The sequence below is a fragment of the Neoarius graeffei genome, chromosome 11 (genome assembly GCF_027579695.1).
Source record: "Neoarius graeffei isolate fNeoGra1 chromosome 11, fNeoGra1.pri, whole genome shotgun sequence".
NCBI classification, from domain to species: domain Eukaryota; kingdom Metazoa; phylum Chordata; class Actinopteri; order Siluriformes; family Ariidae; genus Neoarius; species Neoarius graeffei.
Genome location: NC_083579.1, coordinates 33,613,461 through 33,640,199, shown reverse-complemented (window position 1 = coordinate 33,640,199; position 26,739 = coordinate 33,613,461). Strand labels below are relative to the sequence as shown.

At 41.0% G+C, this 26,739-nt stretch overlaps 1 protein-coding gene across 1 annotated transcript in view; it reads left to right on the top strand.

Moving 5' to 3' along the window:
* The window catches only part of efcab11 (EF-hand calcium binding domain 11), a 137,324-nt gene that overhangs the window by 16,683 nt on the left and 93,902 nt on the right, over positions 1 to 26,739 (top strand). Inside the window, exons 4-5 of the mRNA XM_060932787.1 lie at positions 4,599 to 4,700; positions 24,907 to 24,997. Coding sequence (XP_060788770.1) covers positions 4,599 to 4,700; positions 24,907 to 24,997 — 193 coding nt within the window. The remainder of the gene's footprint in view (positions 1 to 4,598; positions 4,701 to 24,906; positions 24,998 to 26,739) is intronic.

Sequence of the window (26,739 nt, the reverse complement as noted above, 5' to 3'; positions counted from 1 at the left end):
ATCAAGCACTATAATACAGAATTACATCACAAATGCCACTTAAAACTTTACTGTGCAAAAAGGAAGCCTTATGTTAAATGTGTCCAGAAACGCCATTGACTTCTTTGGGCTCTGAGGCATCTGGGATGGACCATCACACAGTGGAAACGTGGATTGCGGTCAGACGAATCAGGATTCCAGGTCTTTTTTTTTTTTTGTGAGAAATGGATGCCATGTGCTCCAGGCCAAAGACAAAAAGGACCATCCAGACTGTTATCAGGAACAAGTCCAGAAGCCAGGGTCTGTCATGGTATGGGGTTGTGTCAGTGGCCTTGGGAAAGGTAACTTACACTTTTGTGATGGAGCATTAATGGAGAAAAGTACATTGAGATTTTGGAGCAACATATGCTGCCTTCAAGACGACAACTTTTCCAGGTATATTTCAACAAGGCAATGCAAAACTACATTCTGCACACATTACAAAGGCAGGGCTGTGGAAGAAGAGGGTGTCTGTTCACTCTGTCCCCAATAGAGAATGTGTGGAGAATTTTGAAATGAAAAATATTACAATGATGACCCCGTACTGTTGCACACCTTAAGACTTGTTTGCAGGAAGAATGGGAGAAAATAACACCTGAAACGCTTCATCACTTGGTGTCTTCAGTCCCTAAAGATGTGAGAAGGAATGGCAACATTATAAAGCAGTAAATGCTTTACCGTCCAAACTTTTTTTGAAATGTGTTGCAAGAAACAAAATTGAAATGTGTTTATTTTGAAAAAACAATACAATTCACAAGTTAAAACATCAAATAACGTGCTGCTGTATTGTTTCGAGTGCAATACAGGTCAAAGATTATTTACAAATCATTGTTTTCAGTTTTAGTTTCAATTTCAACACACCATACCAACCTTTTCTGATTTGGACTTGTACTTTTTAGACATTTATACCTATCCACAAAACAAGTTAGAATGTAATAGCATGTATGCATGTTCTAAATTGTTTTACAGCAGCTAGAGTGTCTTGCAAAAGTATTCATCCCCCTTGGTGTTCATCCTGTTTTGTCGCATTACAAGCTGGAATTAAAATGGATTTTTGGAGGGTTAGCACCATTTGATTTACACAACATGCCTACCACTTTAAAGGTGCAAATTTTTGTATTATTGTGACACAAACAATAATTAAGGGGAAAAAACAGAAATCTGGAGTGTGCGTAGGTATTCACCCCCTTTTGTATGAAACCCCTAAATAAGAGCTGGTCCAACCAATTCACTTCATAAGTCACATAATTAGTTGATTAAGATCCACCTGTGTGCAGTCAATGTGTCACATGATCTGTCACATGATGTCTGTATAAATCAACCTGTTCTGGAAGGACCCTGACTCTGCAACACTACTAAGCAAGCAATATGAAAACCAAGCAGCACTCCAAACAGGTCAGAGACAAAGTTGTGGAGAAGTATAGATCAGGGTTGGGTTATAAAAAATATCCCAAACTTTGAATATCCCATGGAGCACCATTAAATCCATTATAGCAAAATGGAAAAAATACGGCACCACTACAAACCTGACAAGAGAAGGCCACCCACCAAAACTCACAGACCGGGCAAGGAGGGCATTAATCAGAGATGCAACAAAGACACCAAAGATAACACTGAAGGAGCTGCAAAGATCCACAGCAGAGATGGGAGTATCTGTCCATAGGACCACTTTAAGCCGTACACTCCACAGAGTGGGGCTTTATGGAAGAGTGGCCAGAAAAAAGCCATTGCTTAAGAAAACACATTTGGAGTTTTCCCAACAGCATGTGGCAGACTCCCCAAACACATGGAAGAAGATTCTCTGGTCAAATGAGATTAAAATTGATCTTTTTGGCTATCATGGGAAATGCCATGTGTGGTGTAAACCCAACACCCTGAGAAGACCATTCCTACAGTGAAGCATGGTGGTGGCAGCATCATGCTGTGGGGATGTTTTTCATCTGCAGGAACAGGAAAACTGGTCAGCACTGAAGGAAAGATGGATGGCACTAAATACAGGGCAATTCTGGAGGAAAACCTGTTTGAGTCGGCCAGAGGTTTGAGACTGGGATGAAGGCTCATGTTCCAGCAGGACAATGACCCTAAACATTCTGCTAAAGCTACACTGGAGTGGTTTAAAAGGAAACATTTAAATGTCTTGGAATGGCCGAGTCAAAGCCCAGACCTCAATCCAATTGAGAATCTGTGGCAAAACTTGAAGATTGCTGTACACCAATGCAATCCATCTAACTTGAAGGAGTTGGAGCAGTTTTGCCTTGAGGAATGGACAAAAATCCCAGTGGCTAGATGTGGCTAATAGAGACATACCCCAAGAGACTTGCAGCTGTAATTGCAGCAAAAGGTGGCTGTACAAAGTATTGGCTTTGTGTGTGTGAATACCTATGCACACTCCTGATTTCTGTTTTATCATCTTAATTATTGTTTGTGTCACAATAAAACAACAATTTGCACCTTTAAAGTGGTAGGCAAGTTGTGTAAATCAAATGGTGCTAATCCCCAAAAATTCCACTTTAATTCCAGCTTGTAATGCGACAAAACAGAACAAACACCAAGGGGGATGAATACTTTTGCAAGACGCTGTATAAACAGACATTCCCTCGCCATCCTCTCTCTTCTCTCTTGTGAAGTTAAGTTAAACTGCAAAATGTAAACTTCTTTGTCCTGAAGTTGTTGGAAAAGTTAAAGGGATTACTTCTTGCAGCTTTAAATGTCAAATTGTGCTTTGAACATGGGAAGGATGCGCAATATTATATTGTCCTATTGCCCGTTATTAACACCAACATCAGTTTCAGCTTTCCGGGACATTCTATTGTCCAACTTTGGTGGACGGAGCTTAAGGGGCAGAATGATATCAAGTTGTGGTGAGGAACAGTTTCTGGTTATCCAGTATGGCCACACTGATGCTTCTCATTGTTAAACATGTGAAAGTTTAGTTCATATTTATCGATGACAGAAAGTTCTTTTATGTCCTAACCCATATAAGTGGGGGAAGCAACTTTGTGACCAAAAGGTCGCTGGTTCAATTCCCTGGACCAACAGGAATGGTTGACGTGCCCTTGAGCAAGGCACCTAACCCCCAACTGCTCCCTAGGCTGCCCACTGCTGTGTACATCCTTTTGTATGTCGCTCTGCATAAGAGCATCTGCTAACTGCCCGGATTGTAATATAAGTCACTGTGTGACATCAGTGAACAAATGGTTGTGGTTTGAGGCAGAGCTTTACAGAAAAGGCTTTGGGTGAGATAGGTTCGAGTGCACACCTACTGTAAAGAAGCAATCCTTGGTTTGTGTACAGTAAGTTTGATTTTTTTTGTGTGTATGCCTGAGCTATTCCTTGAACAAAAGGCCATATCAAGGTTTATCCAATGCAGTCATATGCACCATTAAAGGAAATCTGACATCTTATACTTTAACCTCATGGCCATGGTTTAATATCAAATTCGACGTGCTGGACTACAGAAAGAACGAAACGTCAACCGTGTCAGCATCCAATTTTACAGACCACACTGTACATCATTTATCATGTTTCCTGTGTATGCAAAGTGACAGGCTGGCAGTTGAGTTACACTGCAGAAGAGAATAGAGGGACTGCTGTGCAGAGGGTAGAGGGGAAAAGAAGATAGGAGAGGAGATATGGGGATAGGAAAAAGACGAGGAGCTGAGACCACCCAGCTGACACCTTCCTGTGACGGATGGGCTCTGTATCTGAGGGAATGGCAATCAGCCCTCTGTTGGCTTTCTCCTCAACAGCACCATATGAAGGAGAAAAAGAGAGGGAGAGATGGATTTTTTTTAAAGAAGCCCACACAGAATTCTCTCTTTCGTTTTCACTCGTGTTTTTTAAGAAACACTGGTACAAACCTATACAGTGAGCTTGTGCTGAATAGATTCACTATTCACTATTTGAAATATTTGGAAAAAAAATTGCTCATTATATCCTCAAATATTCATGCATTATAAATCTACATGATGAGGGTAGTGATAGCCACTTCCCTCTGTGATGTTCTTTAAACCTCCCGAGGCTACGGCTACCCTAATATCCTCAGCACCAGACGTGCGGTAGTGCAGGTTAGGAAAGGATGGGCTTTTATCAGTCATTAGATAATCCTTACACATCTCTGTCGTTATTTTTTATTATTCAGCTTCCAGGTAGAAAGTGGTTTTTTTTCATGTTAATTAATATGTCATCTTTTTTATATCATGAATCATGATACAGCAGGACCGTCTCGTCTAGACTCATATCTGTTAATTAATCACTCTCTATCCCAAAATGGCTCCAGTCTCATACATGTTGCTGTCGAGGCAGCCCACCCCGACGAGCTCCACAAAGCCCCGTGTACGCTCGGTGTTTCCCAAAAAATGCTGTCTAGAGCCCTGCAGTCTAGCTTTTTCATCTCAATAACAGCACTCAGAGAAAAATGACTACCCTGCAGGCAAGAGGGAGACATATTACTCCTTTAAACACAGTGCCTTCAGATGACTGCCATGTAAAGGAAGTACAGGCACTTGTGAGGAGAGCTCTGTAATAAACCTAGCTTCTTTCTCTCTCTCTCTGTCTCTTTCTCTCTATATCTCTCAAAGGGGTCCCTTTGGAGCAGTTTGTGTCTCTCATGGGGAGGAAGTTATCAGCAGGGGATCCATATGAGAAGGCAAGACAGATCTTCAGTGCATTTGATCTACACTGTACGTTCTTGTTCTGTGTCTCTATCTCTTGTTCTGTCCTCTGCATTGGTAAAAGGAACACTCCATTTTTCACCATTACCAATGGGAACGTTTCCTTGTATTGAGAAACTGAAAACTTCAATGTCACTTATTAATGGAAGCCTAATAATAGTGTAATAATATACACTATTATTCAAAGATATTCATTTCTGAAGTGTTTTATTCCTTTTATACCACAGCAATGTGCAAACAGTCTAATTTTCTATTAATTAAAGTACGTCTACCAAAAAAGTTAGTTCTCACTTTCGTTACAGCAGCTACAGATAGTTGTTCCATCACTTTCAAAAAGACATATTTAACATGAATTAAAAGCACACTTCATATCATGTTATATGGAAGCGAGTGTCTCATTCATCTCATTATCTCTAGCCGCTTTATCCTGTCCTACAGGGTCGCAGGCAAGCTGGAGCCTATCCCAGCTGACTACGGGTGAGAGGCGGGGTACACCATGGACAAGTCGCCAGGTCATCACAGGGCTGACACATAGACACAGACAACCATTCACACTCACATTCACACCTACGCTCAATTTAGAGTCACCAGTTAACCTAACCTGCATGTCTTTGGACTGTGGGGGAAACCGGAGCACCCGGAGGAAACCCACGCGGACACGGGGAGAACATGCAAACTCCGCACAGAAAGGCCCTCGCCGGCCACGGGGCTCAAACCCGGACCTTCTTGCTGTGAGGTGACAGTGCTAACAACTACACCACCGTACCGCCTGGAAGCGAGTGTATTAATGGGAAATACACCACTCGTATTTTTCATACGAGCTACATCCGGGACATGGAGAACCAAAACCGTGACATAAATCTCTTTATTTTTTACGCGGTCCGGTTTCCATCAAATCCTGCGCTCTGATTGGCTGGCGAGCGGGTCCGTATCCTACGATACGGACCCCAGTTACGGACCCCAGTTACGGACCTCTGGCGACTCGCTCGTTCACAACAACAACAAACATAGTCGCTTTTTTTTCAATATTTATCTTTTTTTTATAAGATTTATTTATAAGATTATCAAAAATCTTATAAATTTTTGCCAGCATTTCTCAGGAGAATAGCATTAATTTTACAGCATGGATAGCGATAACGACAGTGTTCACAGCGAAAGCGAGTTTTACTACCCTGAGGAAGAAGAAATAAAAGAAAACATTTCAGGAGAAAGCTAAAACCTGTAACTTGCTAACGCCGAGCAAAAACATGGCTGAATCCTGAATGACTCAGTTTTGTATAAATCGGGGACTACATAGGTGGCAAAATGAAATTTTTTTCCTGCCATGGAAGTGCACTCGTATACTGAGGAGGAAGCAATTTGCATTACAGCTGTGAATGAGGATTCAAAATGGCGGCTCGGCTCGGTTTTCCCTTTCGGGCGCTCTCGTTTTCTGTTAGAATTTGGTAAAGAAAAAAATAAATATATTATTTACCAGCTTAAGGTCGGTCCGTATAGTGAAATACCGTGACCTCGGCCTTGAATACTGACCTCGGCCCAGAGGGCCTCGCTCAGTACTTTCAAGACCTCGGTCACGGTATTTCACGATATGGACCTCCCAGCTGGTAAATAACATATATATATATATATATATATATATATATATATATATATATATATATATATATATGTCACTCGTGAGGAAAATGATGAATTGTTTTGATCAATTTGGGTACATTTTGCTTGTGAATGTGTCTTTTTATAAAAAGAAAATCACACGTTGGCTTGAAGGTATGAACTTTATCTTCTCGTGTTGAAAAACTGGCATTTTCCATGCAAAATAAATCGCGGGTCTGAGTGACATATTTCCCGATAGTTCACTCTGATGACGTCACCCCCAGTGTTTTCCCGCTGACTGGACGCACGTTGTCAAAATGTCGAACCAGTTCAAAATTAAAATTCTTTTGATTAACTTGCATATTTTTTGTGTGTAGAAGTGACCATATAATATAAAGAACATTACACGGTGGCACAAAGATATGAATTTTATCTTCTTGTGCTGAAAATATTTTCACTTGTCCACTTCACTCACTCATGAGTATGTTCACCACTCAAAGATAAACTTCATATCTTCACGCAGCTGTGTAATATCCTATATGTACTGCATTCATAAGGTATTATACACATTGTTATAATTACTTATAAAAATGCATTACACCTGAATATGTCTGTAATAGGCGTTATGAATTGGCAGCATGATGCTTATAAGTTGTGTTCATAACACATTATAACAATGCAAAAAATCCAAGTGAACATTTCTTCTAATTTTTTTTTCTTTAAAAAATAAAAAATAACCATACTAAAAAATCTTACTTATTTCAATAGCAATTTAGTGCTCTGTTGTTACATATTGTGAGAAATAAAACATTGGAAATGCTTAAAAACTTAGCTACAAGAACTACTTGTTAAAAATGACTAAACGTAATGCACTAAGCAAACTGGGACTGAACATCTTCTGATAATAAGTAAATAAATGTACAGTATTGGGCGTCATGGTGGTGTAGTGGTTAGCACTGTCGCCTCACAGCAAGAAGGTCCGGGTTCGAGCCCCGTGGCTGGCGAGGGCCTTTCTGTGCGGAGTTTGCATGTTCTCCCCGTGTCCGCGTGGGTTTCCTCCGGGTGCTCCGGTTTCCCCCACAGTCCAAAGACATGCAGATTCGGCTAATTGTTGGCTCTAAATTGACCGTAGGTGTGAATGTGAGTGTGAATGGTTGTCTGTGTCTATGTGTCAGCCCTGTGATGATCTGGCGACTTGTCCAGGGTGTACCCCGCATCTCGCTCATAGTCAGCTGGGATAGGCTCCAGCTTGCCTGCGACCCTGCACAGGATAAGCAGTTACAAATAATGGATGGATGGATATACAATATTATAAGTATGGCTATAAGCTAATGACTTTTCATAACTAACTATAACAGTGATTATAGTATTGACCTTTGACTGTTAAAAAGCGCTGGCACTGGAGACTCCTTCCATCATATTAATCAAACATATCCTGACAGAACACGTCATTGTCTCAATGGTTATAGATTTTACTTTGTTAAATAACCACTCACCTTTAGTCCATTTTTTAAATTTTTGGCCTTAAATTCATCTCATTCTCATTATCTGTAGCCGCTTTATCCTGTTCTACAGGGTCGCAGGCAAGCTGGAGCCTATCCCAGCTGACTACGGGTGATAGGCGGGGTACACCCTGGACAAGTCGCCAGGTCATCACAGGGCCGACACATAGACACAGACAACCATTCACACTCACATTCACACCTACGGTCAATTTAGAGTCACCAGTTAACCTACTGTAACCTGCATGTCTTTGGACTGTGGGGGAAACCGGAGCACCCAGAGGAAACCCACGCGGACACGGGGAGAACATGCAAACTCCGCACAGAAAGGCCCTCGCCGGCCACGGGGCTCGAACCCAGGACCTCCTTGCTGTGCGGCGACAGCGCTAACCACTACACCACCGTGCCGCCTGGCCTTAAATTATTTAGCTAATTCACCAGTTTGATATCATCATGTGCTTATTTGTACTGTGGTGGCTTCAATATTCTGGTGAAGAGAGGGCGCTGTGTCTTTCCAGCTCTCGCTTCCTCAAACAGGCTATTGATCTGCTCTCTGGAGTTTAATAACAGTACACTAAGCTTTACGATTTCCAAACATGAATAGGTTTTGTTTGTTTATCTTTCTTTGTCAGGCTCATAGAGTGCAGTTATTTTGAGAGCGATTGGCTTTGAGCATAAACGTCCTGTGTGGCATCTGGTCTGTAAATACCGTAGCTCCAAACTGCTTATTCAGGCTGTAACAAAACTCTGCATTTCGTTGTTTATTTTTTATCTGTGTTCTTGAAGCACTTTGCACCCTAAATGAACTCATTATCTGAAATTAATAGTGTTTGGAATGAAAAAGTGTTGGAGGACAGGGTGGTGAAATAGGCTGTGCAATTTCCGTGGATCGTCCCCGCCCTCTTTCGAAATGTTTGTTGGATATTCCAAACTGCAGCAGAAGTACGTATAATTAACTAATTAAATTGTGTTGCTGAAATAATCTCAGTGAGTAGGAAGGAGAGAATCTGATGAGAGTGATTGAATCTGGATAGAATGGCCGGGGAGCTTTTTTAATTAACCTGGCTGACCGTCACGAAAGAGTGCATGTCACGAATGCAGGAGAAAGTGGCCCTTTGCTCTGTCTTTGCTCTGTCGCTTCTGGATCGTCTTTCCTTTCTCTGTCTTCATATTCACTTATGGCTTAACTTTGAAACGTCCTACACTTCTTATAACCTGGCTATTCATACCAAACTTCCCTCAAGATGAAAGGTCAGATCAGTGTTTTTTTTTTTCCCCAGAAATCTTTGTTACACTTCACAACTTTCTTCTCAAATTCCAGCATCTGTGAATAAAACGTGCTCCATTCAGAATCTTCACCGAATCTCAGGCTGTAAATGGGAAAAAGAACATGGCAACTAACCATCCGAGTTTCAGGTGATGTCTACCACAACAACTGACTGTACCTTTAAAACTATATAAAAGAAAAGTGACTATCATTAAGTACTGAAGCTTGTTTGAGGTGGGTGTTGATTTGAAATGAGATTGCTAGTGAACCATCAAATTCATCTGACGGGCCAAATTACTTCGCGAGAATTCATTCATCCTTTCTTTAAATTATTAGCGACCTGAAAATGAGCTCATTTAAGAATGGTGATTAGGAGTATGTGTCAAACTTTGGAGACTTTTAGGAACGTTTTGTCAGCAAACACCAATCAGTGTGAACTAATTTTAGCTCTGTGACAAGAATTTACTGAACAACAACAGTTCAAAGACTATTATAGGATGTTTGCAGAAAGAAAAAAAAAACTCCTTGGGATTTAAGTTAAAAGCTCCTGTCACCATGGTGGTTCTCTCAAGCATGCAACATGTAGTGGTTAGCGCCTCACAGCAAGAAGGTTCTGGGTTCGAACCCAGCGGCCGGCGAGGGCCTTTCTGTGTGGAGTTTGCATGTTCTCCCTGTGTCTGCGTGGGTTTCCTCTGGGTGCTCTGGTTTCCCCTACAGTCCAAAGACATGCAGTTAGGTTAACCCTTGCAAAACATATGCACACCCCTTCTAATGCACAACATGGGTCAGAAATGACCCGCATTCATTTTCCAGGTTATTTCATGCTGACTGAGTTTTTCTTTGCTCTATCTTTTGAAATCAATTTATTTTATGATTGAATATTCCAAGTATTCTTTAAATATCTTGTTTTTAATTACCACAAATCATTAATTTAATTTTTTCTTTCCTAATTTATGAACAAAAATACTTTTTATATTACTACACATGGGTCATCCAAGTGTGATTTAAAATTAAATGTCTTAATACTATAATAATAATAATTTGTTTCAAGTAATTACTTTAGCAGTGAATGGGGCCAGTTATTTATTTATTAACGATGTAGTTAGCGAAGCCAACTACAATAAAATTAGCTAATTAAAGTAGAATATGTCAACAGCTCGGTAGCTAATAGTAATTACTTGTAACTTTCTGACAAGTAATCTACTCACTCTCAAGGTAACCTAAACATAATCCATTTTTTTCTAAGGTAATGTTAGAACAATTGAAAAACATTACTTCCATGTATTAGATGGGCAAAGGGCGCTGTGCTGAGCTGCGAAATGTCTGACACAAGCACAATTCACAGTTCCCACCAAACGCTGCAGTAAATGCATGCGGGTCGGTTCTGACCCATGTGTGTAAACTTGATGTAGAATTACAAAAGCTGTGCTTGTTCATAACTTAAGAAAGGAAAAATAAAAATGATGATTTGTGCTAAACAAAAACAAGATTTTTACTGCATATTTGGAAAAGTAAATGACAAAATGAATTTATTTCAAAAGTATATCATAGAAACACTCAGCCATACATGAAATAACCTGGAAAATGAATGCAGGTCGTTTTTGACCCATGTTGTGCATTAGAAGGGTAGTGATACAAAAAGGGTTTTTATTCAAAAAGTAAGAAAGGAAAAAATAAAATAAGGATGTATGATGATCAAAAACAAGTTAATTGAGGAATACCTTGAATACTGAATGATGGAATTAATTTATTGCAAAGATATAGAAGAAGATAACTCAGCCGGGTCACTTTTGACTCATGTTTTGCATCAAAGGGTTGACGTGGGGCGGCCTTGGGCTGAAGTGCCCTTGAGCGAGGTACCTAACCCCCTGACTGCTCCCCAGGCGCTCTGGTGTGGCTGCCCACTGTTCTGGCTGTGTGCACGTGTGTTCACTGCTTCAGATGGGTTAAATGCAGAGGATGAATTTCACTGTGCTTGAAGTGTGCATGTGACAAATAAAGGTTTCTTCTCTACCTGTTGAGGACTCATATACATTGTTTGTTTTTACCTTAAATTGCTGGTTAAATTTCTGTAACAGCAGTTGTGAGAGTAGTGCAGTTGCAGATCACTGGTTTATATTAATGCGCTCCTTCAAATACAAATAACAGGAAATAACACATTTGAAGCTCTCCCCTCAGGCCGAAGACTAAGAGTCTCCTTTTATACAACCCCGATTCCAAAAAAGTTGGGACAAAGTACAAATTGTAAATAAAAATGGAATGCAATAATTTACAAATCTCAAAAACTGATATTGTATTCACAATAGAACATAGACAACATATCAAATGTCGAAAGTGAGACATTTTGAAATTTCATGCCAAATATTGGCTCATTTGAAATTTCATGACAGCAACACATCTCAAAAAAGTTGGGACAGGGGCAATAAGAGGCTGGAAAAGTTAAAGGTACAAAAAAGGAACAGCTGGAGGACCAAATTGCAACTCATTAGGTCAATTGGCAATAGGTCATTAACATGACTGGGTATAAAAAGAGCATCTTGGAGTGGCAGCGGCTCTCAGAAGTAAAGATTGGAAGAGGATCACCAATCCCCCCAATTCTGCGCCGACAAATAGTGGAGCAATATCAGAAAGGAGTTCGACAGTGTAAAATTGCAAAGAGTTTGAACATATCATCATCTACAGTGCATAATATTATCAAAAGATTCAGAGAATCTGGAAGAATCTCTGTGCGTAAGGGTCAAGGCCGGAAAACCATACTGGGTGCCCGTGATCTTCGGGCCCTTAGACGGCATTGCATCACATACAGGCATGCTTCTGTATTGGAAATCACAAAATGGGCTCAGGAATATTTCCAGAGAACATTATCTGTGAACACAATTCACCGTGCCATCCGCCGTTGCCAGCTAAAACTCTATAGTTCAAAGAAGAAGCCGTATCTAAACATGATCCAGAAGCGCAGACGTCTTCTCTGGGCCAAGGCTCATTTAAAATGGACTGTGGCAAAGTGGAAAACTGTTCTGTGGTCAGACGAATCAAAATTTGAAGTTCTTTATGGAAATCAGGGACGCCGTGTCATTCGGACTAAAGAGGAGAAGGACGACCCAAGTTGTTATCAGCGCTCAGTTCAGAAGCCTGCATCTCTGATGGTATGGGGTTGGATTAGTGCATGTGGCATGGGCAGCTTACACATCTGGAAAGACACCATCAATGCTGAAAGGTATATCCAGGTTCTAGAGCAACATATGCTCCCATCCAGACGACGTCTCTTTCAGGGAAGACCTTGCATTTTCCAACATGACAATGCCAAACCACATACTGCATCAATTACAGCATCATGGCTGCGTAGAAGAAGGGCCCGGGTACTGAACTGGCCAGCCTGCAGTCCAGATCTTTCACCCATAGAAAACATTTGGCGCATCATAAAACGGAAGATACGACAAAAAAGACCTGAGACAGTTGAGCAACTAGAATCCTACATTAGACAAGAATGGGTTAACATTCCTATCCCTAAACTTGAGCAACTTGTCTCCTCAGTCCCCAGACATTTACAGACTGTTGTAAAGAGAAAAGGGGATGTCTCACAGTGGTAAACATGGCCTTGTCCCAACTTTTTTGAGATGTGTTGTTGTCATGAAATTTAAAATCACTTAATTTTTCTCTTTAAATGATACATTTTCTCAGTTTAAACATTTGATATGTCATCTATATTCTATTCTGAATAAAATATGGAATTTTGAAACTTCCACATCATTGCATTCCGTTTTTATTTACAATTTGTATTTTGTCCAAACTTTTTTGGAATCAGGGTTGTAAGTCCAATAGGACAAGACACTCTTTTATCCCTAGTGCAATACGTCTGCTCAATTTGCACAATTTTGCTTTATTGCACACAAATGCAGAGACTCAGATTGTTGGCGCGCCCGCGTCTAAGACACACTATTTCGAATAATGAACGCATTGTCGAGAGGGGCAGGGGCCAATATGGACGCGAGCATTTTATACCCTATTTGGAACATTTCATGGCGTATTACTTGACTTCATGGTCTCAATATCGAAAATCTTGCACAAGTATGCAACTTCCAACATAATTATCTGCATATTCAACAGATTTCAGCATCGGATAAATTTGTTTTGACCGCCGCCATATTGAATATACGTCGGACCCTTTCGGACCCGTTCGTGTATTTACGCCGCCCTGTTTGTACCGTCCCAAGCGAGTAAAACCTGATCCAAGTCTTTCGCTAGGTGGCGTCTTAAGGTCTATGTACGAATATTCGAAAGAGACAAGAAAACATGGATTAGAAAAAAAAGAAAAATACATCTATTTTGTCATTCTTCAGCAGAGAGTACATTCATCTGAAATTGAATCAAAACTAAGATGATGTCAGATGATCTGCTCATTACTTGTATAAGTTGTTACTATGGTTGTTAAACATTAAAGAAATGTTCAGAGATTGAGTTCAATTATTTTATTTTCTATCATCGCAAAATACTGAACAGCATGCAGAACAATCATAGACATACGTATACACACATCCTGATTCTGATGATTTAATCAACTGTTGTATCATTAGTATCAGACATTATTAATGTTCAAACTTCATAGCCTGAATTTGAACCCAAGATTGAAGATTCAGCATCCCATCTGATTCTCTGAAATTAGAAGTAGAGATGATTAGAGACAAGCAGAATTAGACCGTCACAGCATGCAAAAAACAAACCCATTCTTGTGCTATAATTTACAAGGAGGAAATAATATAGATGTGATATATAGTGGCCTGTGGTTGAATTCCAAAATATTGCCACTGATTAAACAATATCTCAATATATTTGGTTGAAGCATTGATTTTTGTTATCTACATTGCTTCATATGGCTTCTAATACCAAAAAAAAAAACAGAATTGAGAAGAAAAAAACAGCCCCTGGGCTGCCCCAGCTGTTCATTGGGCTCGCTTCGCTCACTAGGTTCGCTTCAACTGAAGGATAATCACTGGGCCCCCCATTGTAGAAATGGGCCCCTGTTTTTTCCAGGAGGGACCCTGTGGGCCCCTTGACCTGCAAAACAATCTGAGTCTCTGCAAATGAGTCTGATGACCATGTGTCAGAAATATAGATAGGTAAGACAGTTTCTTTATATTAGTTTGTCTATTTATACTAGTTTGTGTCAGTTTTCCTTTTTGTGTCTTTGTGTATCTCTGTGCTATTTATGTGTATCTGTACCTGACTGTAAGACAAGTTTCCCTTTGGGACAATAAATTTAAACTAAACTGAACTGAACTGAACTGAAATAACAAGGCTCAGTCTTTGCAAGCAAGGATGGGTCGTAGCTCACTCCTTTGTGCCAAAATTTGTGAGAGAATTGTCAGTCAATTCAAAAAGAACATTTCTTAGTGCAAGATCGCAGGGAATTTATGTCTTTCAAAATCTACAGTACATAATATTGTGAAAAGATTCAGGGAATTCAGGGCAAGGTTGGAAACCACTGCTGAACGCGCGTGATTTTCGAGCCCTCGGGCAGCACTGCCTGAGAAACCGTCATGCTAATGTGACAAATATAGCCACATGGTCTCGGGAGAACTTCGGAAAATTGTTGTCACTTAACACAGTCCACCGCTGCATCCAGAAATGCAACCTTAAACTGTATTACACAAGGAGGAAGCCATTCATCAATTCTATGTCAAAAAGCTGCTGATTTCTCTGGGCCTGAACTCATCACAGATGGCCTGAAAGACAGTGGAAGCATGTGTAGTGGTCATATGAGTCCACATTTCAGCCTGTTTTCAGGAAAACTGGACGTTGAGTTCTCAGTGCCAAAGGTGAACATGACCATTAATTTTGATATCAGAGAAAGGTGCAACAGCCAGCATCTGTGATAGTATGGGGCGCATCAGTGCCCATGGCATGGTGAGAAGGTACCATTGACACGGAGGCACATATTTGGGTTTTAGAGAGACATATGTTGCCATTAAGATGATGTCTTTTCCCAGGAAGTCCATGCTTATTTGAGCAGGACAATCCCAGGCCTCATTCTGCACGGGCTAGAACAATGTGGCTTCGTAGACACAGAGTGCATGTGCTTAACTGGCCTGCTGCCAGTCCAGATCTGTTTCCTATTGAGAATGTATGGCGCATCATGAAGAGGAGAATCAGACAACGGCGACCACGAACTGTTGAGCAGCTGAAGTCTTGTATCAAGCAAGAATGGACAAAAATTCCAATTGCAAAACTACAACAATTAGTATCTTCAGATCCCATACGATTAAAAAGTGTTATTAAAGGAAAGGTGATGTAATACAATGGTAATAATGCCTTTGTGCTAATTTTTTTTAGTGTGTTGCAGGCATCAAATTCTAACTTTGTTTATATTTACAAAATGCAATTAAGTTGGTCAATAAAACTACTGAAAATCTTTTGTTTGTACTTTCGTCAATTAAATAAAGGTTCACGTGAATTAACAAATCACAGATTTTTGTTTTTATTGCGGTTTGGAAAATATCCCAACTTTTCTGGAAATGGGGTTTGTACATTTATGGAATGATATCCAGTGTCAGCGCTTCGTAACAGTCAGTGTAAAGCTGTAACTTTAGGTTTTCAACCATGGGACAGAATATTTTTCATGCTTTTTTTGGTAACATGAAAATACTTCATGAGAGGTGGTGAGGGAATGGCTGTTTATAGATGCTATAATGTAAGTGAAAACAGGATTTAACTTAACACTAGATGTAACTATAAATGGATAAAATAGTACGACATGCTCTGTAATGAATCTAATTGCTGTGGTATAAGAGTGATAAAATATTCCAGGACACCAGGTTGATAACAGGAACTCACAGTATGTTTTATTCCTTTTAAATGCTACTCTGATAATTTCCTTTCTAATCAGAAACTATTGCTGGCCATCAGTGCATTAAAATGAGATCAGCATTAGAGCAGCAACTGCCAGAAAAAAAAACGTTTAGTTCAAAGTTTATACCGCTGCTACGTGTCTTAATAATTTCATCAGCTCCAGGATAGATTGCCTTTGTTCCTCTGCCAACTTAGCTTAAAACCTCTGTCTGGGTTTTCCGTGTGTGAAGGATCTGACAGCACGCCAACGCTGACGAGCCCTCTACTGTCTTCAGCCCGCCTGTCGCAGCTGCGTGAGGTGTTTGAAGGCTTCGTCAGCGCTGTCACCATGTCCTTGTCTTCAACAGGAACAAATTGAGGGGAAAAGCACACTTAAGCATGCTGCCTCTATCCTGAGCCGATGTGGCAGCGTGCCCAGTGATAGAGTGTGCTTGGCACTGCCAGAAAACCTGTCATTTTCTCACTCTGGCCCCACCTCACCATCAAAGCAGACCACACACACCTTACTGACTTTGGCCCTCCATCCTACCTGTAACAACACCGGTTCAGTAATATCTGGGTTTTTATGAATAAGCATGATTTTTATATAGCAAACTTACCTATCTACACTTTATACTAATATTAACATTAGTTAAAAAAGTACTTTTTAGATCAAAAGATACTCTGTAGAGAAATTAGCTTCGGAAATTGCTAAAATAGTGTAACATTAAAAGCATTAATACCACATGACATGAAAGAATTTCACAAACAAACTCAGCACAAATCAATGATACGATTATTTAATATGTGCTTGGGGTTTAACTTGAAGTAACATTAGTTATGACATATTTACTGCAATGAATGATCAGGGTAAAGGCTGTAGGACAGAAGTGGAAGTTTTTTTTTTAACTTATTTCTATACCAATAAAATATTTAATAATAATATAATATTTAAATAATATTGGTTGGCTTTGAGTGGTATATCAGATGTATTCCATTCAGCTAGCATGGTATTGAACGAGTCAAAGACAAGTTAGCTAGCTGAATGGAATATATCTGATATACCATGAAAAAAGCCAGCCAATATTATTATTATTATTATTATCATCAGGGGCGGCACGGTGGTGTAGTGGTTAGCGCTGTCGCCTCACAGCAAGAAGGTCCGGGTTCGAGCCCTGTGGCCGGCGAGGACCTTTCGGTGCGGAGTTTGCATGTTCTCCCCGTGTCCGCGTGGGTTTCCTCCGGGTGCTCCGGTTTCCCCCACAGTCCAAAGACATGCAGGTTAGGTTAACTGGTGACTCTAAATTGAGCGTAGGTGTGAATGTGAGTGTGAATGGTTGTCTGTGTCTATGTGTCAGCCCTGTGATGACCTGGCGACTTGTCCAGGGTGTACCCTGCCTTTCACCCGTAGTCAGCTGGGATAGGCTCCAGCTTGCCTGCGACCCTGTAGAACAGGATAAAGCGGCTAGAGATAATGAGATGAGATGAGATTATTATCCATCCATCCATCCATCCATCCATTATTTGTAGCCGCTTATCCTGTTCTACAGGGTCGCAGGCAAGCTGGAGCCTATCCCAGCTGACTATGGGCGAGAGGCGGGGTACACCCTGGACAAGTTGCCAGGTTATCGCAGGGCAATGGGGGGTAACTTACCAATATTGAATGCTGATCCTGATCCAATTAATTCAATGTTCTGTCAATCCAGTGTACATGTATAAAGTCAAAGTTCTAACAATAAAAATGGTACCAGTCCAAAAAGCCTGAACAACAACAACCCAACTTATATACAAGCTATATACAGGTTGACAGTTCAAATTCAAAGTTACTTTTGGTCGTAGCTCATTGTTACATTACAGTCATTCAAAACAAAAGGGTTTTGCTGAGTGAAGTCCACAAGTGAAGTCCTCTTGTAAAAGTCTCCATCACTTTTCCTCACTTCCAAGTAGAGCTTTATATTTCTGCTATTGCTCTCTTTTCCAGTTTTTCGATGTCTGTTGGTATGTTTTTCTCTTGTAAATATGTGTGAAGAATATCCAGGGAAGTTTTTGTAGCCTTTCGAGCGTTCAGCGCTTCCTTCTCTTTAAATCTTTCACTTTTAATGAAGCAAACCTTGCTGCCATGTTTATGTACAAACTGTCAGTCACTCGCTAGCGCGGAAGTTTTATGTCTCTGATGGGTGTCTTTTCCAGTTTTTCGATGTCCGTTGGTCTGTTTTGATCTTGTATATATGCGTGAAGAATATATAATTAAATTTTGGTAGCCTTTCGGGTGTTCAGTGCATCTTTAGTTTTAGTTTTCAGTTTATTTATTTAGTGCTTAAACCGAGCACTGAATTAGCCCCATCTTCTCTCTTTCCCGGCCGAAAAAGAAATGATTGTGTGCATGTGCAGCAGAAAAGTTGTCATTGGATCTTTGCATGAGCTCCATTGTGTGACGTCGTGTTGTCTTGACAATGTGCAATATTACAACAATATTGCACACTCATTCTCCATTGGGTAGAGTGGCGTCATACATGTAGGATAAGCGATATGATAACAATATTGCATGCCATCAATAAACCCACTAGAAGAGAATAAAATACATGTTTTTATTCCATGGAAAAAGTGGCTTGTATGTATGCTAATAATAATTATTCTTTCCACATTCACTGGATATGAGTAATTACACACTCTGATTGGTTACTCTACTACTAGGTATATCAGCTCATATACCGTGATTAGAGAAAAACAAAATGATGGCGTGTGTTGCTGAATCAACTGAGGATGAAATAAAAACTCTACTTGAAAACAAAACCTCAAAAAAGCGCAGCAAAACATGGAATAAAAGTATTTGATGGTAAGAACATATCTTTTTTATTTTTCAAGAATTATTATTATAGCATTTTTCACAAATTGCTATAATAATAATTGTGGATAGAATAAAACAGTTATTCCACTCAATCTGATCATGCATGGCTTATAACCGCTATCAGCTCATTTACGACTCAGTTTCATTGATAACTGTTAATTATAGGCGGGGCTAACTCTTCCATCAGCTGAGGCATTTATTTATGGCCTACAGCTATGTGCAGAGAGACAGTCCCATCCTCCAAATTCAGAGATTTTTTTTTCTAAATGCATTATACATGTAAGAAATGAAAAGGCTGTGAAGTATGTAGTGATGCATTGTGGAATTAGACTGTTAAACAGTTTTTCATCGTATTTGTGTTCAGAATTTTTAGGGCGGGTTAGAAATCATGGCTCAATGATGCACTGGATCCATATTCATATGTAGCATAACCCCTCCCCTAACACTATAACGTTAGTATTAGTATCAGTGGTTATCCCACTCAAATGCGAGTTATTACACATACTACAGCCAACAGTTTGCTAGCTAGCTACGTCTACGTCCCACAAATCTCACAAGCACTATCACCCAAGCTCAGGCCTCATAAAGCTTGATTCATACTAAGTGTCTATTCCTGTAAGACCTTTATGCTACTCACGAAAGAAAAATTTTTCAGTGGATAACTAAATACAGTGGGGCAAAAAAGTATTTAGTCAGCCACCAATTGTGCAAGTTCTCCCACTTAAAAAGATGAGAGAGGCCTGTAATTTTCATCATAGGTACACTTCAACTATGAGAGACACAATGGGGGGAAAGAATCCAGGAAATCACATTGTAGGATTTTTAATGAATTAATTGGTAAATTCCTCGGTAAGATAAGTATTTGGTCACCTATAAACAAGCAAGATTTCTGGCTCTCACAGACCTGTAACTTCTTCTTTAAGAGGCTCCTCTGTCCTCCACTCGTTACCTGTATTAATGGCACCTGTTTGAACTCGTTATCAGTATAAAAGACACCTGTCCACAACCTCAAACAGTCACACTCCAAACTCCACTATGGCCAAGACCAAAGAGCTGTCAAAGGACACCAGAAACAAAATTGTAGACCTGCACCAGGCTGGGAAGACTGAATCTGCAATAGATAAGCAGCTTGGTGTGAAGAAATCAACTGTGGGAGCAATTATTAGAAAATGGAAGACATACAAGACCACTGATAATCTCCCTCGATCTGGGGCTCCACGCAAGATCTCACCCCGTGGGGTCAAAATGATCACAAGAATGGTGAACAAAAATCCCAGAACCACACGTGGGGACCTAGTGAATGACCTGCAGAGAGCTGGGACCAAAGTAACAAAGGCTACCATCAGTAACACACTACGCTGCCAGGGACTCAAATCCTGCAGTGCCAGATGTGCCCCCCTGCTTAAGCCAGTACATGTCCAGGCCCGTCTGAAGTTTGCTAGAGAGCATTTGGATGATCCAGAAGAGGATTGGGAGAATGTCATATGGTCAGATGAAACCAAAATAGAACTTTTTGGTAAAAACTCAACTTGTCGTGTTTGGAGGAGAAAGAATGCTGAGTTGCATCCAAAGAACACCATACCTACTGTGAAGCATGGGGGTGGAAACATCATGCTTTGGGGCTGTTTTTCTGCAAAGGGACCAGGACGACTGATCCGTGTAAAGGAAAGAATGAATGGGGCCATGTGTCGTGAGATTTTGAGTGAAAACCTCCTTCCATCAGCAAGGGCATTGAAGATGAAACGTGGCTGGGTCTTTCAGCATGACAATGATCCCAAACACACCGCCTGGGCAACGGAGGAGTGACTTCGTAAGAAGCATTTCAAGGTCCTGGAGTGGCCTAGCCAGTCTCCAGATCTCAACCCCATAGAAAATCTTTGGAGGGAGTTGAAAGTCCGTGTTGTCCAGCGACAGCCCCAAAACATCACTGCTCTAGAGGAGATCTGCATGGAGGAATGGGCCAAAATACCAGCAACAGTGTGTGAAAACCTTGTGAAGACTTACAGAAAACGTTTGACCTCTGTCATTGCCAACAAAGGTTATATAACAAAGTATTGAGATTAACTTTTGTTATTGACCAAATACTTATTTTCCACCATAATTTGCAAATAAATTCTTTAAAAATCAGACAATGTGATTTTCTGGATTTTTTTTCCTCATTTTGTCTCTCATAGTTGAAGTGTACCTATGATGAAAATTACAGGCCTCTCTCATCTTTTTAAGTGGGAGAACTTGCACAATTTTTGCACATTAAAAAAAGACCAGCGACGGCCTTTCTGTGTGGAGTTTGCATGTTCTCCCTGTGTCTGCGTGGGTTTCCTCAGGGTGCTCTCTTATTTATTTAACTATTTTGAAACCTAATTTTATATACTTAGGCGTTTTTTTTTTAAAAATCAGATTCAAATTTGTCTGAATTGTTAACAACACATTTTTCTATGGTGTGACAAACTTAGAACACTTACAGTATTACTGTTTTACACAGACTTTGTTTTTGGACAAAATGTTCTCGATGTTACTCTTGGTCCCTGACCTAGTGAACTAGCATGAGGATATGTTTTTAATAGAGACTCTAAAGCTATTAACTTTCATGTTTATTTTATCCATAACTAAAAATAAGTCACATGGCCATGGGGAAGCCATGGCCTAATGGTCAGTGAAGCAGCTTTGGGACCAAAAGGTTGCCAGTTCAATTCCCTAGCCCAGCAGGAATGGTCAAAGCGCCCTTGAGCAAGGCACCTAACCCCCAGTTGCTCCCCAGACTGCTCTGGGTATGTTGTACGTTGCTCTGGATAAGAGTGTCTGCTAAACGCCTGTAATGTAATGTAGATTTTGCTGAATGTTGCTAACAAGCTGAGCTTAACCTTCAAATACATATTGAATAAATATCTGTTGAGGTTCATGAAGCAATTAACATTTAAACAAACATTAGGTGTTTTATTAGTTAACATGAACAATGATGTGTACGTGGTTTGCTAAAGCAGGGTTAATTGTTGCTCTATAACAGCACGTTCTAAAATGTTTTTACTCCTACACCACAGAAATTCGCCAGCGATTGCAATTTTTTTTAAGTAAAGAATGACACTTCATGCTGTTTATCCATTTAAATTTGCATTTAGTGTTGTGTAACATCTGTGAAACTAATTAGTACCTGTTATTATATCAGCTATAAACAGTAGTAGAGTCCTCCATCGTCAAAAACTTCCCATGTCTGAAAACGTACTGTTATAAAACACTGGACACCCGTTCCATAAATGATTAATAAACATTTCTTCACTGAAAACTTCACCATATCAGGTTATTTGTGTGTTGGATTGTTACTATAAAAATGATAACATATTACTTGTTACTTGTAGCTGCACTACTCTCAGAGCTGCTGTTCAAGAAAATTAATCAATACCTTCTGACCAATCAGAATAGATAATTCAAGTGTTGTGGTGCAATATTAATTAAAGGTTCTGACTGCAAAGTTGAATTCTGGGCAGAAATGTTCTATTTTTGTTGCTGTTGGAGTCGCAATATGTTTTGCGTCAAAATTGAGGAGCTGTGCTGCTGCACATACCATGTGTGAATGTTTTGCCGAGATAAAATGCGTCCCGCATTTTACGATTCCGGAGATCACTGAAGCAAGTGAGCAACAATGTCACGTGACCACCGTGGGGCATGTTTAACCTACTTTTAACCAAAACAAGTTGATATGGGAAAACATGGTGGACTCCGCTCTCCCACCAGCGGAAAAGAAAAGGAAAATATGAAAGCGAATCAGCTAGAAAACGTGCCAGAAAAGTGATGGAAACCAAAAGGTTGTCCGCAAGAATTTCGGTGAAGGGACAGATCGACCGCTGGAATCGACTGAAGGATGAAACAGGCGTGAAATCTGACGAAGAATTTGCAGCACTTGTCTTGAATTGGTGAGTTTGAGTATGGAGTTATACACCTAATGTTTTGATCTTACACAGAAAGAAACGATAACACAAAAACAGTAACAGGGAAAAGATATATTCGTCTTTTGTTTCACGGATCTATTCGCGAATGTCAACCACAAATTACATCCCCGCGACTCAAAACTCTCGATGCAGAGCCACGATGTTTTCCGTGTGTCGCCATCTTGGTGTGACACAGTTCCATAGTTATGCTAATTAAAGCTCCTTGCATTCAGCTGTTTCTGTAGAGAAATAGGATATTCAGTCCCAAAACAGAGAAAAGCGACCCTCGGTGCATCAAAATGATCACATCTCGTCCACATGACATTGTTCTTGCAGGACATAGGAAAATGCCATGCGCAATAAAAAAAAATAAATTTTCAGATGACTTTGCAATCAGTACCTTTAACTAATGCTGTAAGTAATGTATAAGTGAAATCATCACCTGTTAGCCAACGCCTAGAACATATATATCCATCCATCCATTATCTGTAGCCGCTTATCCTGTTCTACAGGTTGGCAGTCAAGCTGGAGTCTATCCCAGCTGACTATGGGTGAGAGGCAGGGTACACCCTGGACAAGTCGCCAGGTCATCACAGGGCTGACACATAGACACAGATAACCATTCACACTCACATTCACACCTACGCTCAATTTAGAGTCACCAGTTAACCTAACCTGCATGTCTTTGGACTGTGGGGGAAACCGGAGCACCCGGAGGAAACCCATGCGGACACGGGGAGAACATGCAAACTCCACACAGAAAGGCCCTCGTTGGCCACTGGGCTCGAACCCGGACCTTCTTGCTGTGAGGCGACAGTGCTAACCACTACACCACCGTGTCGCCCTAGAACATATATAGTTTTGGTTTATCACACAACAGTTTCTGGAGGTGTGTGTTTTCCTTCTCCACTCAATCAATTCGACTTGCGTTTTTTGCTGAACTCAGTAAAGTGCTGTGATACGGTCAGGCCTGGGAATTGATATGCACCGTGCCATGTTCACTCTCATCCCTGCGATTCCCAGCTCAGAGCTGCGCCATGCCCCCTCTTCAGTTCAGCAGACACGCTAAACATATTCCACTTTCAGCCCTGACTTTGGACGGCAGCGCTCTAAAGCTCCTCAGGGGAGCTATTTCCGGCAAATCAAAGCCCACAGTGGCAGGATGACAAGCTTGGAGGCACCAGATCCTCAGTGCTCTCAGGAAGCAGCTCCTCGGCACTCCGAGACTCAAGCAGATATTTGTCTCTTCCCATCAGACCTCTCAGACAAAACAACAAACTCTCACCAAATCAGCATTGTCAGCAGGAAACAGGGAAGCAAATTTATTCTCAAAATCGTGCGATTGTTTATCAGATGTACATTTATTCATTTATTCATTCTTTTTATCCAAAGCTACTTATAAGTTATGCTGAATCCAAGCATATGGATGAGGCTCTGAGGGTTAAAGGATTCAATGGTATGTGTCCTGACTGGTTGGATGTTAGTGATCCATATTGTTTGTTTTTCTGTTTCCAGAATCTTGATGCACCACAGAGACTGAAGTTTCTCGGAGCAGATATTTTATAAAAACTGTCACATTATGACAAGAACCTCACTAACTATTATCCTTAATAACATACACTATATTGCCAAAAGTATTTGCTCACCCATCCAAATGATCGGAATCAGGTGTTCCGATCACTTCCATGGCCACAGGTGTATAAAATCAAGCACCTAGGCATGCAGACTGTTTTTACAGTTTGGAGCTGGCCCCTTCCTCTTCCAACATGACTGTGCACCAGTGCACAAAGCAAGGTCCATAAAGACATGGATGACAGAGTCTGGTGTGGATGAACTTGACTGGCCTGCACAGAGTCCTGACCTCAACCCGACAGAACACCTTTGGGATGAATTAGAGCGGAGACTGAGAGCCAGGCCTTCTCGTCCAACATCAGTGTGTGACCTCACAAATGCGCTTCTGGAAGAATGGTCAAAAATTCCCATAAACACACTCCTAAACCTTGTAGACAGCCTTCCCAGAAGAGTTGAAGCTGTTCTAGTTGCAAAGGGTGGACCGACGTCATATTGAACCCTATGGATTAGGAATGGGATGTCACTTAAGCTCATATGTGAGTCAAGGCAGGTGAGCAAATACTTTTGGCAATATAGTGTATATAACCTTGAAAGACAGTCCTGGGGTTTGAACTAACATCCTTCCTAGGAAGACCAACAATAGACATGATTTTGATGAGTCTCATTTGTGTTCTTTCTGCAGGCCGTGGATTTTTGAAGTTGGAGGACTTCAGAAGTGTGTTTGAGCGTGTGGCTCCTCGCCTGCCCGAGCGCACCGTGCTCGAGGCTTTTCGGTAAGAAAATGCCGTTCCTTTGGGGATGCATCCTACAGTGAGTAATGCGTTCGCTTCACGGCTTCCTCTGTCCCTTGTCTCATGTGCGGAGTGCTCTATCATTGAAAGTGAATGGACCTAAACAACATTCGAGGATAATCAATCCTCAGCCCGAGCTCTGTGTTTCTGGTGATCTTGCTTTTCACAAGTCCATCATACACTATATGGATATATGAATATAACCTGTCTTTCTGTGTGTGTTTCAGCATCAATCTGCTCTCTTTCTGTGAGCAAAACTGTCGGCGTGTATACGCCAGTAGGTGAGAGTAGTCAAAATAAGAAATACAGAAGGAGAATGTTTTAAAACAATTTTAGAATAATTTGCTTCTTCGTGCCTTATTCTACTTCTTTCAACATTTACAGTGTTCTTGTTTTTACCTTATTCAGGGAGTTGTCTTACTATTCAGACCACACTCTTTGCTTTTTAAATCAATCCTTATTGAATGATTTCAAGTGTTAATAAACAGTAGGTGAGGCAGGTTTTCAATAAAGGCACAGTGCACACACACATGTTCATTACATTACAGGCATTTAGCTAGAGCAGTTAATTATCTTATCCAGAGCGACGGACAACAAGAACCTGATATAACCACAGCAGTGAGCAGCCCAGGGAGCAGAATGGCACTTCAGCTATTCCTGCTGGTCCGGGGAATCAAACCATTGACCTTTCGGTCCGAAAGCTGCATCGCTAACCCTCACTAGGACTGGAGCACAGAGGCCACACTTCCTTCACTGGGACTGAAACACAAAAGAAACATTTTCACTGGGACTGAGGCCACTCCTCCTTCATTGCGTGTGACAGACACAGAGGCCACATTTCCATCAGAGGCATAGAGGCCACACCTCCTTGACTGAGACTGAAACATAGAGACCATACCTCCTTCATTGGGACTGAAACATAGAAACCATACCTCCTTCACTGGGACTGAAACATAGAAACCATACCTCCTTCACTGGGACTGAGAAACACAGAGGCCACACCTCCTTCACTGAGACTGAGAAACACAGAGGCCACACCTCCTTCACTGGGAATGAGAAACGTAGAGGCCACACCTCCTTCACTGGGACTGAGAAACACAGAGGCCACACCTCCTTCACTGAGACTGAGGAACACAGAGGCCACACCTCCTTCACTGGGAATGAGAAACGTAGAGGCCACACCTCCTTCACTCGGACTGAGAAACACAGAGGCTGCACCTCCTTCACTGGGACTGAGGAATACAGAGGCCGCACCTCCTTCACTGGGATGGAGAAATACAGAGGCCACACCTCCTTCACTGGGATGGAGAAACACAGAGGCCACACCTCCTTCACTGGGACTGAGAAATATAGAGGCCACACCACCTTCACTGGAACTGAGAAACACAGAGGCCACACCTCCTTCAGTGAGACTGAGAAACACAGAGGCCACACCTCCTTCACTGGGACTGAAACACAGGAGCCACACCTCCTTCACTGAGACTGAAACACAGAGACAACACCTCCTTCACTGGGACTCAGAAACACAGAGACCACACCTCCTTAACTGGGACTGAAATACAGAGGCCACACCTCCTTCACTGGAAGGTTATGTGACAACAGTAAAAAAAAAAGAAAATAAAGAAATTCACTGGTAATTAATATCAGTAATTTTATTATTTTACTAATAACGTTGCATGTGGTACTGGAATTGGAAATGGTCGGATCTGTTCAGTCACAATGCC